This window comes from Numenius arquata, chromosome 5 (genome assembly GCF_964106895.1).
Source record: "Numenius arquata chromosome 5, bNumArq3.hap1.1, whole genome shotgun sequence".
Classification (NCBI taxonomy): domain Eukaryota; kingdom Metazoa; phylum Chordata; class Aves; order Charadriiformes; family Scolopacidae; genus Numenius; species Numenius arquata.
Window position 1 is genome coordinate 44,883,332 of NC_133580.1, and position 13,506 is coordinate 44,896,837.

General features: G+C 63.2%; 2 protein-coding genes across 2 annotated transcripts in view; one reads left to right on the forward strand and one right to left on the reverse strand.

Annotated features, from left to right (window-relative positions):
* The first annotated feature begins 136 nt into the window (after nt 1–136).
* On the forward strand, nt 137–2,352 carry LOC141464649 (BCL2/adenovirus E1B 19 kDa protein-interacting protein 3-like). Its single transcript, XM_074147673.1, has 6 exons — nt 137–212; nt 811–937; nt 1,022–1,151; nt 1,234–1,328; nt 1,472–1,621; nt 1,956–2,352. Exons 1-6 carry the CDS (start codon nt 191–193, stop codon nt 2,002–2,004), a joined length of 573 nt encoding a protein of 190 aa, XP_074003774.1. The 5' UTR covers nt 137–190; the 3' UTR covers nt 2,005–2,352.
* A 249-nt stretch (nt 2,353–2,601) lies between these two features.
* LOC141464465 (dedicator of cytokinesis protein 2-like) overlaps nt 2,602–13,506 on the reverse strand; it is a 76,426-nt gene continuing 65,521 nt past the window's right edge. The window contains exons 33-52 of the mRNA XM_074147402.1: nt 13,306–13,454; nt 12,176–12,261; nt 11,411–11,567; nt 11,078–11,118; nt 10,742–10,832; nt 10,528–10,647; nt 9,708–9,797; nt 9,478–9,582; nt 8,161–8,302; nt 7,903–7,984; nt 7,716–7,800; nt 7,355–7,441; nt 6,133–6,309; nt 5,906–5,989; nt 5,644–5,781; nt 5,216–5,301; nt 4,778–4,928; nt 4,313–4,424; nt 3,601–3,734; nt 2,602–3,530 (exon numbers count right to left, since the gene is read on the reverse strand). Of these exons, the coding sequence (XP_074003503.1) occupies nt 3,441–3,530; nt 3,601–3,734; nt 4,313–4,424; nt 4,778–4,928; nt 5,216–5,301; nt 5,644–5,781; nt 5,906–5,989; nt 6,133–6,309; nt 7,355–7,441; nt 7,716–7,800; nt 7,903–7,984; nt 8,161–8,302; nt 9,478–9,582; nt 9,708–9,797; nt 10,528–10,647; nt 10,742–10,832; nt 11,078–11,118; nt 11,411–11,567; nt 12,176–12,261; nt 13,306–13,454 (2,207 nt within the window). The 3' untranslated portion in view covers nt 2,602–3,440. The remainder of the gene's footprint in view (nt 3,531–3,600; nt 3,735–4,312; nt 4,425–4,777; nt 4,929–5,215; nt 5,302–5,643; nt 5,782–5,905; nt 5,990–6,132; nt 6,310–7,354; nt 7,442–7,715; nt 7,801–7,902; nt 7,985–8,160; nt 8,303–9,477; nt 9,583–9,707; nt 9,798–10,527; nt 10,648–10,741; nt 10,833–11,077; nt 11,119–11,410; nt 11,568–12,175; nt 12,262–13,305; nt 13,455–13,506) is intronic.

Here is a 13,506-nt window from a genome sequence, read left to right on the forward strand (position 1 = left end):
TGCTTAAAGTGGCAACGCGGCGGTCCCGGCGCCAGCTGTGCCGGGCGAGGTGCGGCCGGCGGGGAGGCGGTGCCCTTTTAAGACACTCGCTCCCGGTGCCGGTGGTTTTATTTACATGGGGGGGGGGGGTCGCGGGCGTCACGTGACGGGCGGAGCGGCGGGGGCTGAGGGCGGCTGCACCCGCGGGGCCATGGCGTGCGCCGGCGACGACGGTCCGTGGGGCACCGGTCAATGGGGTCCCGGGTGGGCTGAGGTGCACGGTGGGGGGGAGGGGTCCCGGACGGGCCGGCGTGAGCCGGGGAGGGGGGGGGGGGGACGACTGGGTCAACGGGATCTCGGGAGGGCTGACGTGCGTCTGGGAGGGTTCTGGGTCAACAGGAGTCCCGGGAGGCAGGGGGGGCAGGTCAGCGGGGAGCCCGGGCGGGTGTCCTGGGTGGGCTGGCACGCACCGGGAGGGGCTGATTCCACGGGGGTCCCAAGTGGGCGGAGGTGGGTGGGGAAGTGCTGTATCAATGGGCGTCTGGGAGAGGCAGGGTGACACGTGCCATGGGGGACAGGCAGAGGCAGATGGGGGTTTCAGGGGAACTGGGGACACTGAGGAGCGGCCCTGGGCGGGGAGGGGTGGGCAGGGTGTCCCAGGTCGGAGATTGCTGCCGTGGTCCCTGGGTGGTGGTTCAGGGAAGGGATCCTGGCCAGGACAGGGTGAGCCAAAGAGGCTTCTTGGGCGGGGTGGGGTGCACTGGTGGGCCCGGGGCAGAGCAGATGGGCAGCGTGGGGGGCAGGCTGGTGCTGGGCTGACAGCCCCTCCAGGCTCCTGGGTGGAGCTGCGGTGTGGTCCAGGGTACTCGGAGCCCGAGCCCTCGCAGTTCTCCTCCTGCCATGCTGACGTGGAGAAGATGCTGCTGGAGGCCCAGCTGGAGACGGAGAGCAGCGACAGGTGAGTCCTGAGGAGGAGGTCGGGCACCTGGAGTCCTGCCTGGACAGGGTGGGTGTTGGGTGACCGAGGACGTTATGTTTGCAGTACCCTGCTTACACTGGGCTCCCCAGCCTGGGATAAAGACGGAGCCGTCCAGACGAGCGAGCAGCCTGGGGAGAGTGAGCTGCTCCCTCCCTGCAGGCAGCCCCAGCCAGGCTGTCCCCACCCCCAGCAGGTAAGGGAGCCGTCCCCCCATGCTGCACCCTGCGGCTGTGCTGGCCATACCCTGGCCTCACCTGCCCTACACCTCCTTGTAGCGGGATGTGCCAGAGGAAGCCGAGTGGAGGGAGCGATGCCTGCCAGCATCCCTCGGCTGGACCTGTGCCCGCCGCCCTCCACATCTGTCTCCAAAGTAAGGCCCATGTCCCCCAGCAGCATGTCCTGCTTTCTCCTGCCCTTGTTGTCTGCCTCCCTGCCCCATCCTGCTGTCCCCATACCCTCCTGGGTGCTCTGCCCTCTTCCGTCGTGCCCCCTTTAACCGTGCACTTTTCCCAGGGAGTTTGCCTTTGTGTGCTCCCCCCAGCCAGTGCTGTGGAGCCTGCAGGGAGGTGCAGTGGGGAGAAAGAAGAGACTTTTCAGTTCAGAGCTGCTGCTGCTCTTTATCCCCTCGCTGCTGCTCAGCCACGTGCTGACCCTGGGACTGGGGTGAGTTTCTGATGGGCCTGAATGGGCCCGACCTGTGCTGTCGAGTGGCCTTGGCCAGAACCCACCTTCGGGTGTGGGCAGGGTGAGCCCTGCGCTGCCAGTGGTCTGTGTAATATGGGGGCCCTTAGCTGCCCTGAGCCAGGGGGCTGTCCCCATGGGAAGCAGAGGAACACTCTGGAGTTGGACTGCTCATCCTTGGGTGCTGTCCTACACAGCTCGTCCCAGCAGCCACAGTTGTCTCGGTGGCTGCTGCCCTGTCCCCTCACTACTGGCTCACTGAGGCCAAGCAGGCTGCCCCCATGCAGGTGCCTTACAGTCGCTCTCTCCAATCCAGGATCTACATTGGGAAGCGGCTGGCAGCCTCCTCGGCAAACCCGCTGTGAAGTGCTGGGCTCAGCGAGAGATGGGTGCCTCTACCACCCCGCTCCTCCGTTCAGCGTGTGGAAGGAGCCCAGGCGCCAGCTCAGCCCATCTGGTCCCAGACTTCGTGTTTGTGGCACAAGGCGCCGTCTTCCCTTGTCCTCTCTTTAGCCCCAGCCTAGGGAGCTGATCCCACCCTCCCACGTAGACAAGAACCCACCGATGGCAGCTCCCTGCTGCAGGCAGCCCCCGCCCTCCCCATCCCTTGGTTACGGGTCCAGGTTCCTCCTCGTTAACACGAGACTGTAAATACGACTCCTGAGCCTGCACCACCACGTGCAAATAAACAGCCCTGTGCCAGCTTGGGAGGCAGAGCAGTGTGCCGGCAGCCACTACGCCACACCTGGCACAGCCCAGCCAGGGGACAATGAGTGTGTTCCCCAGCAGCATCGGGTTCCCCTGGGCTTTCCCTGCCGTGGGCCTCCGAGTGGGCAAATCCCGGCTCTTGAGGGTGCTGGGGCACAGTGCCCGTGTGGTGCCTGGCTGTGGAAAGGCCCATGGACAGGGATGAGTGCTGGGGTGCATACAGGGTTTTCAGCCCCACCATAGGGTGCCCAGCTCATGCGTTAGTCCTTTATTAGTCGGCCATGGCCATGGCGTGCTGCAGCAGGGAGGCAGGGACTGGTGCCCAGCACGGCTGACTGAGGCAGTGGCACCAGCCTGGCATGGACAGGGCAGCAAAGCCAGATACCGGCAGGAGAAGTGGCATGGCATGAAGCGCGATGCTGCCCGAGCCCACTCACAGACCTGGCTGGCTCCTATGCAGTCCCAGTGCCTGTTTGTCCTGGTGCTGCAGGATGGGGTGGGTGGCAGAGGGACAGGAGCTGCCCCTGGGGTGGAGAGTGGGAGAGGAGGGAAGAGCTCAGCCCATGCTGGTGGGCAGCTGGCTTGTCGCCCTGCACGTGGCATGGTCCGTGGGCAATTCAGCGTGGAGGAAGGAAAGTTCTCTGGTGCGGTGTGGTCGCACCACTGGAGGGGCTGCGTGGGTAGGAGCTCAGCACAGCTCTGTGTGGGAGAGACATCCTGGCAGAGGCATCCTGGCAGAGGGTGGCACACAACTGCTTCACCTTAGCAGGAGAGCGAGCCTGGCCTGAGGGCTGACGCAGACCACAGGGGCTGGGAAGCGTCTGGGGTCAGGTGGGTCCCAGCCCAGGGGGGCATCTGGAGGGTGGCAACAGCCAGACCTGGCTGGACACAGGATGGCGGTGCCCTGTGCCACCCTGGGTGCCAGGGCACACAAGGAGTCCTGTGGCCATGTGGGATGCTTCTGTAAATACTGCAAGAGAGGCGTGTGAGGGGTGGTCCAGCAGGCAGCTGGGAGCAGGGGCACCGCAGGCTTTTCCATCCCCATGGCAGGGGTGGCTGCGAGGGGACAGTGCAGCTGCAGGCGGGCACTGGGTCAGAGCTGCGACAGCCGCTTGGACTTGGGTGGTGGAGGTGGTGGCGACTTCAGCCCTTTATTTCCATCCACTGTTGGCGATGTGGATGCCTATGAGCAGAGAGGGCAGTTAGCAGGGGTGGGGGACACCAGGGGTCGGGGGCCTGGGCTGGGGTGGTACCTTCCCTCCAGCTGAGGCATCACTCTGCTCCAGGAATGTCTCATACACCGTGGGGCTGATCTTGCGGGGCAGCGGCGGGGCCTTGCTGGCACTCTTCACACGGCCACCGAAGCCGGTGGGAGACGGGGACAGCCCTGCGCAGGCAGAGGAGGTGGGCTGGGCTGATAACCCAGCCATGGTGACACTGGGGGGCGGAGGGGGTGCGGGGCCCGTCAGGATGCCCTGGGCTGCCAGGGCCAGTTCTCCTGCCTGCAGGAGCATGACAGCACTGGGCAGAGTGGGTGTTGTGGGGCTGGGGGTGGCGTGGGACATGAGCCCAGCCAGGAGTAGGGAGCTGATCTCAGCACAGAGACCTGGTGGCACAAGGTCTGGGATCAACGACCAGCAGCTCCACAGGGAGCGTTTGGTGGCGGGGCATGGAGCTGCGTGGGGTCTGCCTGTGCTTTTGGTACTCAGTGCTCCTTGTCTGCTCCCAGGTGCAGAACGTGCCTGCACCATTGCGGGGATGGGGCGAGGGGTGAGGGTGCCTGTGCTGGGGGTGCTGGTACCTGCACTGCTGGGGTGGGTGCACAGACCTGCTCATGGAGACAAGGGCTGGATGCTGCTTGGGGCTGTAAGGGCTAGGGAAGGTGACCCTCCCCCAGCAATGAGGGTCAGGGGAGGATATGGGACTCGGAAGGTGCCCCAAGCCAGCAGCCGTGGTGGGGTGTACCTGCCGTGCTGGGTTGAGCACCAGTGCTGTCTCGGCTTGGTGGGGGCTGCTTCCCATCAGAGCTGCCCAGGCTGCTGTCGCTCATGTTGCGGGAGAGTCTTTGCTTCTCATCCTGGGGTGCAGAGGGGAGGCTCAGCAGCTCGGAGCAGTGGGTCAGACTGCATCGCAGAACCCACAGCCGCAGGAATGCAGGACCCTCTGGCAGGGTGTGATGCTCCCCAGCACCCTGCCCACAGCCCAGAGGCAGCGCCTCCCCTGGGTCTCCAGCCTTGTGCCCCACCAGTCTCTGCTCCTGCTCTCCCTGCCATCAGCCAAGGCTACCACCAGCCCCCCAAGAGGTCCTGGCTGTCCCAAGGCCTGGTGCTGCCATCTGGGCCAGGGGCTTCAGGCGCAGCAGGACACCTACGGGAGCATGAGCAGGGGCCCAGGGAGGAGGGGAGGCACCAGGGCTGTGCTGAGCATCACCTTGAGCTCTGGCAGCTCCGAGATGGACTGGCGCAGGTCCTGCCGCCGGTACCCGAAGAAGGTGCTGGAGCGGTTCTCCTTGCGCTCGTTCCTGCGGTCCTCGCTCTCGGAGGTGCGAGGGGCAGGCTTTGGTGTCAGGGTTGCCTCCGTGCTGTGGAGCAACTGTGGCTGGTGAGGGGCAGGTAGGCAGGAGGGAGAATGGGGAGCAGGGCTACAACCCCCCAAGGAGACAGGGCCACTGTGGTGGCATGGCAGGATAGACCCCTCAGATATGGCTTGGTATCAAGGGAAGCCAGGAGGGCAGTGGGCTGGGGAGGTGGGAGAGAAGCATCTGAGGTGGAGGAGAGAGGATGGCTCAGCAGTGTGGGGCCAGCAGGGAGGGGTGAGGGCCATACGAGGGGGTGGCTCTGGGCCAGTGCTCCCCACCACAGCACTTGCCTCTCTCCAGCATGGCTCAGCCGGTCGCAGTCGGGTCCCCACGCCATGGACCGGGGTCGTCCACTTCGCCGGTCCTCGAAGCAGATCTGAGAGAACAGGGAGCCCAAGAGCAAGCCAGGAGGGGTGAGAACACCCAGCCTCCCCTCTCCTTCCCTTTGCTCAGCCGGCGCCAGCAGTGCCCTCTCTGCCCAGTCCTGGTGTTGTGCCAGTACCAGCCACCCCACAGCAGCACTGTCCCCCCGCCCAGGGCAGGGGAGGTACCCCAAGGTCTTTCATGCACAGTGCCCCTCACCCTGTTGCTGCAGCTGCAGCCCCATCAAGCTGTTGCCTGCTGCCCCAGACCTGCGTTGGCTTGTCCAGTGTCATCCTGTGGGTGCCACGCACCACCCGTGCAGTGCCTGCGCCGTGCTCACCACCCTGGCACTCACCATCTCCCGCACCCCGTACTGGCTCTCCACCTTGGCCCGCAGCTGCACGAAGCACTGTTCCATGCGCTCGTGGAAGGGCCGCAGGTCCTCCGTCACCTTCCGCCCGTGGATCCGGATCCCCTCTGCCAGCAGTGGGGTCTGCAGAAGAACAGGGGTGGGCCTGCCTGGACTTGTGGGGCTCCCCTGGGATGGGGATACTGGGCACTTTGCACCCCAGGGCAGCTGTCCCTTCTGGCCACCAGAGGGATGATGTAGTCTCTACCTGCCAGGCAATCAGGTCCTTCAGCTTCTCGATGTTCCCCTCATCCTCAGGGTGCTCCTGCAGGTAGGACTCCCGGAAAAAGGCCTGCAACAACCCCCTGTCAGACCCACTGATGGGCTGGCTGGCTCCGCACAGGCAGGCCATGGCATGACACAGTGCCAGTGCCTGCGGCCACCAGCCCCAAGAGTGCCTGTGCCAGCCCCAGTGCAGTACCCACGTGTCCTCACCGTCTCATACTTGGCAAAGCCACCCATGACAGCAGGGTCCACGATGCCGTTGAGCAGCATGGAGAGGGGGTTGACGGGCAGGCTGGGGTCATTCTGGTGCCGGTTGATCTCGCTCATAATTTTCTCATTTGTTTTCGTCATGGTCTCGATGGCATTTTCCAGGGGGGAGATGGTGGTCTGTGCCCAGAGTGGGAGGAAAGGTCAGCAGCCGGCTGACACAGAGACCTGTCTGTCCTGGTGTGGGCCAGCAGGGTGGTCTCTCCCCAGCCCCACAGGAGAGAGGCCTCAGGGATGCGCATCTCACCCCACAAAGCCCCTCAGACCCCTGGCACCCGCTGCCTGGAACTGAGCCGAGGGCTCACGGGCTCATGTACTGGCTCCGGGCGCAGGCTGGTGGCAGGGTTAGTCCTGCAGGGAAGAGGCCACACGCCAGGTGACGGACCTGTGCCAGCAGCAGCTCAGCAGTGAACTTAGGGGAAACTTGGGTAAATGTGGTTGTCTGGGGCGGGGTGGCGGTGGCAGCTGTGCAACAGCAGCGTGCACAGCCTGAGCACTGTGGCAGACACACGCTTGTGTGGCAGCACTCATGCAGCTGTGAAGTTGCCCTGTGGCACAGCTGTCCTGTAACAGCCTGGCTTGGCCACTTCACACGCCTGCCTTGCTGCCACGCTTGAAACACCCTGGACTTCGGCCAAGCGCCTCCTCCCTCTGACAGAGGCATAAAACCCACGCACAGAGCTGTTGCCAGCAGTGGTCTGCTGAAACTCCTCCAGCGCCTCTGCTGCTCCCTGCACACGATCTCCTGCTTCCCACGGAGGAGATGTGCATCCCAGTGGGTGAGCCACACAAAGCAGTCCCTCTCACCAGGTCGATGCTACCGGCACCAGCTGATGGAGGCTGTTAGTGCCCTGAGTGCAGGGGGGCACGGTACTCATGCCCAGTATCAGCAGAGAAAACCTTCTCCGTGGCCTGGGGAAGCTGGGACTCCTGGGGTTTGGGGGTTCAAATGCTGGATGGGCTGGATCAGGTTTGCACTGGGAGCAGGGGCTCGGCGGGAGCACCAGGTGGGATGTGCTCCCTGCACCCCAGCTTCAGCCACTGGAGCTTGGGAAGCCTGGAAGGGGCTGGAGGCAGCAATCCCACCTGGATCTGGGGTTTGTAATACTGCTCAGGGAAGGGATGGCCTGGGGAGGGCCCCGCTCCCCCCACGTCCCCTCCTCACTGTGGTGGTGGAGGTCACTGCAAACCAGCGCAGGATGCCAGGCAGGGGGTAGGCTGTTACAAAGGTTGTCCGCTCGATCCACATGTTCTGCAGGGAGGGCAGCAGTCATCCCACCAGCAGTTATCCCACCACCCTCCTCCCCATCACCCTGGGACACCCCTGGCTGCCCCATGGGGCAGGGGGCTCCCACCTCCCCTTCCCATGGGCACAGGACCAGCATCTGCCCCATCCCAGGACCAGAGGACCCCCTGGGGGTTCTCTCCTGCATCCCACTTCCTCTGGACACCTGGCTCCTTGCAGGAACCCCAGCTCTCCCCATTCCTCCCAGCCAGGGATCTTGGCAGTCCCCACCAGCACTCACTGCAAATTCATTGTCTGGATCCTTTGGGCCTTTCTTGAAGGGCCGCGAGTAGCTGAACTTCTGGATGTGGTTGGCCTTATAGAAGCTGCAGAGGAGGGAAGGGGCAGGGCATGGGACTGATCCCCCAGTTGCGTCCCCTCCCACACGGATCAGAGTGGGGGCACCCCCTCCACACCAGGGTACTCACTTGGTGATCTGCTCCGGGATGCTCCGGTCCTTGAACCGGACCTTGGCTTCCTCCACTGGCTGCACGGTGAAACACTGGATATCTGCGGGAGTGAAGGAAGCATGGGTGCACACCACGGGATGGGGGCTGCATGGGAGAGGGACCCCAGGGCCCAGAGGGGGACAGCCCCAGGGGTTTGTGGGTAGGGGACACACATGGGGGGCAATGGCAAAGGGAATGAGCTGCCCTCCCACCCCTGTTCCCATGCTCCAAGGATACACTGGCCTGGGGAGCCAGTGATGTCTTGGCCGGGTGGAGATGTGCTCTTCAGCTTCTCAGCATTGGGGAAGGGGCTCAGCAGTCGCATCTCGAAGTCCTCCCGGCGCTCATACTCCTTGCCCCGGTAAATGAAGACCTTGTTCTGTGGGGGAGGAAGATGGCAGTCTGTCCCAGCACGCTGCAGAGTGGGGCTGGGGAGCCCTTGGCCCTGTGCTCCAGCTGCAGCAAGCCCCAGTGCATTAGGGGTGCAGGTGCTGATGAGGCTGAGCCCCCAGCTGAGGGGAAGACACCCCCCCATCAAAAAAAAGTATTTTTCCAAACTCAGGTACCAGAGGAAAAAGGAATTAAAGGGTAGGCTGGCTGGGACAGCCAGGGCTCTGGAGTGAAGGTCTTCAGCCAGGCATGCAGCTGCAGTCAGTGGATACAGAAACCACCCAGGAGACAGCATGGAGCCCTTGAAACCCACCGTGACCACTGTGAAAATGATGCTCCCCTCACTGTGGCTGTAACAGCAGGGTAGGAGAATATGGTTGAATGCTTTGGATGGAAGAAGCCCACCAAGCATGCCTCTGAATAGATTTAAAAGCTAAGGAATGTAATAGGAGTGAATGGGGATGAAACACTTTGCTCTTGTCCAGAGAGAGGAGCCCTGCTCTCACGGGTGGATGCCAGGAGCCTGCTCGCCAGCACAGGAAAAGGGAGAGGTGCTGAGCAAACCCCTGCCTGCAGCACTGTCCTGCAGGGACGAGGAGAGGGTCAGTGGGGAGAGGGTCCGCAGGGCTCCCACTGTGACCCCGGAGGTACTAAAACCTGTTCATAAATAGCACTTTTGCACAGACCCATCTCTGCACCCCAGGTATGACAAGGCACAGACACACGTATCTGTGCACCACAATCATGAAACAGCATGCACCAGGCATGGAGCAGATCCCACCCCACCATGGGCCACGGGGACAGCCCAGCAGAGATACAACATCCCTATGTGCTGAGGACACAGTCCAGGAGCCCCTTCGTTGTCTGTTACAGAGAACCACAACTTTCCGTGCCTTGCTTTTCTTCCCTAAGTCTGTCTCCAACTGTTTGTAAATAGGGACCGTAACCCGCGGTGTTGCTGGAGTGAAGCTGCTGGTTTGAGAGTTGCCAAGCCCTTCCAGCAAGCAGGGATGGAGATGGCAGACACAGGCGAGCACTGAGCACACAGGGTGCCACCCCAAGACGGCCGCAGCCACATGGCTTGGCCTGGGTGCTGGCCTGGGCAGGCGCAGCATGCCAGCTGCTGGCACAGCGCTGGCCGCAGGGCAGACAGTAGCCACTTACCCGGAGGAAGGTGGGGAAGCCTTGCCCATAGTAGCCCACAGCAAAGTAGTCCGGGCTGGGCCGCAGCACCTTCAGGATCTTCTCATAGAACTTGGCTTCCCGCTGCTGCAGGGGGAGAGGGGCAGAAGTGGGGATGGGACGGGGCCCCACCACAGGACAGGAGCTCTGAAGACCCCCCATCCCTCCCCATGGCTTGCCATGCCCCCAGGCTGCTCTGGACAGGCACTCACCAGGATGTCACTCAGCATTTCGTAGTCAAAGACTTCGCTCTCATACTGCTCTGCCAGCTCCTTGCAGATGTGGATGGCCTCCTCCCACATCTGCAGGAGATGGGGCCAGGGCAGGGGCCCCATGGTGTGGAGTGAGCTGGGGTGGGGGGGCACCAGAGGCTTCCAGAGGAGATCAGTCCCCATTTGCAGGGGCACCTGCACCCCTGCTCCTCAGTGAGGAGGAGGGCAGGCTCCCCCCATGTGGGCTGGTGGTCCAGCTGGGCTTCTCGCTGTCTCCAGCACCTGAGCCCCCTGCCCAGGCCAGCCCCTCTGATGGGGTGGCCCAGCTGCCACCCCTCAGGCAGTGATGGGGCTGGGGTCTGAGACTAGGACAGGATGTGACAGGATGGGATGGGATGGGATGGGATGGGATGGGATGGGATGGGATGGGATGGGATGGGGTGGGATGGGACAGGACAGGATGCAATAGGATGGGATGGGATGGGATGGGATGGGATGGGATGGGATGGGATGGGATGGGATGGGATGGGGTGGGATGGGACAGGACGGGATGGGACAGGACAGGATGCAATGGAATGGGATAGAGGAAGGACAGCCGTGGCAGCCAGGCAGTTGCAGGGTCAAATCATCCAGCGCAGGCACACTGTGGGGCAGCTCCAGCCCCACCACAGCAGTGAGAAGGGCAGATGGGCTGGGCTGAGAATTGGGGCTCGGAGCAGGAGGCAGTGGTGGCCAGGGAGCTGGTCTTCCCCTGGGACAGCTCAGCTCCTGCTGGCTGCCCAGGGCGAGGGGGCTGTCGGGGACATGCATCCATGCTCACCTTGCCCTGGTCAAAGTAGTCGATGATCTGGTTGTAGAGAGCTTCTTTCAGCTGGCGCTGGGTGTGCAGGTTGGGGCTGTGCAAGCCCTGCATGGGGGCTGTGTTCGCCTCATCTGACCACTGTGCAGAGATGTGCAGACAGGAGCCTGTCACGCTGAGCCCTCTGGCCCTCACTGGGCAGCCCCTGTGGCACCCGCAGCCCCCCATGCCCCACCTTGAGGAGCCGGGCGTGTAGTAACAGAGTGTAGGCTCCCTCCGTGTAGTTCTCGTAGCTGACGTGCAGGTCTTTCAGCTTGTACAGGTACCTGGGAGCGAGGGTACCATGTGTGGGGCACGATGGCCAGGGCGGCTCAGGGTCTGGCTTGTGGTTCCCCACAGGACAGTGTCCCCAGCTGGCAGCTGGGTGGGGGGTAGAGCCCCCGGCACCCTGCCCCTCTGGTCGCTCCACCATCCCACATGCCTGGGGACAGGGCGGCAGGGGCTGGGGCACCTCAGGACCCTGGGACCCCTCACCCCAGGGTGATGTCAGTCTCCCCAGGGCTGCACTCACCTGATGTACATGGCCTGGCGGTCGATCTCCTTGTAGAAATTCTGGGGAAGAGCAGACAAGGCCATTTTGAGTGGCCCCAGGAGGCGACACATGCCACAGCCCCCTACGCTCCCATGCCTTGCTCTGGGTCATAGTGCCGCTGGGACTGTCCCCACACAGGGGCTGGGCTGCCCTCAGCAGCAGGGAGCTGCACAATGCCTCCCAGCAAGCACCTCTGGGGGACACCGGGTCTGGCACTGTGTGAACCCCATCTCTGCTGTGCTGGGAGCACCCAGCCTGGGAGGACATGGGGCTGAGCCCTGGGGGAGCTGGGGGCATGGGGCAGGTGCCCACCAGGAGGTTGACGGTGCAGCTCATGCTGTAGGTTTTGTTCTCATCATTCATAACAGCCCGGTAGTCGAGGAGCCGTTCCAGGAGCCCGGTCACCAGCGCAACGAAGTTCTCCCCAGGCTTGGCCAGCTCAGGGTGTTTCCAGCAGCAGCTGAGCAGGCTGGGAAGGAGAGGAGGTCATGGGTCTCACTGCTTTCTTAGCTCCATAATGCTCCCACCACTGCCCCAGTTCACTCCACCAAGGTGCAGGGAGATGGCGGGGAGCGGGGTAGGCTCCCTGAACAAGGGGCAAAAAGCAACACCTGGTCTGCAGCGAGACAGAGCAAGACCCATGCCGTCCCCCAACAGGTACATCAGGGATGGGGGAGAGACCTGACAGCTCCAGCCGTCCTGCACGTGTATCTGTGATGGGCACCACAGGGCAAAAGCAAAACGTGGGCAGGGCAGGGGCATCACCCAGGACAGGGGCATTGTGAAGGGTAGGGGCATTGACTGGAGCAGGGCAGGGGTAATTCCTGGGGCAGGGACAATTTGGGAGCAGGCAGGGGCAGCTGGCCAGGCAGCTGCGGTGCGCAAGGGGGACATGATGCTGCTGGGGCAGCAGTCTTGCTCTTCTGAAGTCCCGCTCCCCCAAGAGGTGTGCTCTGGGTCAGAGCACAGCGTGAGGAGGAGCTGGATGGCTGGGATTCAGCCGGGGCAGGAGTAGAGTAGCCAGCAAAAGGGCCATGCCCTGGAGAGAAGGTTGTGGGGATGTCACTGAACACTCACATGCTCTCAAAAAGCTGCTTGTACTGCTCATCTCCCCGGCCACCCTCCACCTCGCTGTCCAACTTGCGCAGGATCTCGTCCTCAAACTGCAGAGATGTGCGTGAGAGTGGCCAAGGAGCCGAGGATGTGCTGAGCTTGGCCCCAGGCTGCCGCAGCTGCAGCCCCCAGGACATGGAGCTACAGCACTGGGATAGAAGGGGCCGGGGGGGGCTGGAGCCAGCTCCATCCCCCAAACAGCTCCCAGGCTGGGCTGCTGCAGCCCCTTCCCCAGGACTGCCCGGCACAGACGGGTCCCTGTCCCCCCTCCCAGGCCATACTGCTCCCTGGTGTGGATCAGTCCCCACGCTGCCTCAGCACAGACAGGGCCCCATCCCGCTCCCTGGGTCCCCGACCTGCTCCCCAGCACAGACAGGTCCCTGAATTGCTCCCCAGGTCCCTGTCCTTCTCCTGCACTGGCCTCGTCGCTACCCCCCAGCGTTCTGGGCCCATGGTTTTCTCCTGAGTTGCAGAGCCCCTGTACCACAGCAGGATGGCTCAGCAACATCCCCAGCAAAAGCCTCAGGTCCTCTGAGCCCAGCCATGCCCACACTGTTCCTTCAACACAGCTCTCCTGTGGCTGCAGACCGAGGTGTGAGTGAGGGGCCAGGGAAGGGGCTCCAGCAGGACCAATGTCACCCGTGGCTCCAAGGGCAGTCACAGTCCCTCTCCTCCCATGGGACACTTCAACAGGGTAAAAGGCTTCCAGCTCAGAAGAGACAAATGCCACCTAATCATAAACTGGAAAAGCCTTTTGCATGGGGAAAACTCAAATCAACGAGTGAAGAAAAACGAGGAGGTTTGTGCAGACCTCCCCCCTCCCACTGTGTTCTTGTTTCCAGGCAGTGCCGAGACTGGCTGAGTGGGTGACGCCTGACCTGTCCCTGCTCATCCCTGGGAAAGACTCTGCGGCACCTGGTAGCTGTCCCTGCTCCTCATCTCCCCACCAGCTCCCTCTGTCCCTCATCCCTCCCTCCTACAGCCCCACAACCCAGGATGAGAGAGGGGAGGGTGAGCATCGCCTCCACCCACTCTGAAAGGGACGGTCCAGCACAGGTGAGGAGCAGGATCCAGGCACAGCCCTGGGCACTCACCCGGCTGAAGCTCTCGGTCAGCTGGTACTCGCAGAGCATCATGTCGAAGAAGATGGGGATGGTGGACTTGCGCAGCTCCAGCTCCGGCACGAGGGTCATCTCCAGGATGGGGCCCACCATGCCCGGGATGAACTCAATCTTGTGATGGCCTGGGGAGGGCACGGAAGGCTGGGGGGCCTGGGCTCCTGCAGCCTGCTCCCC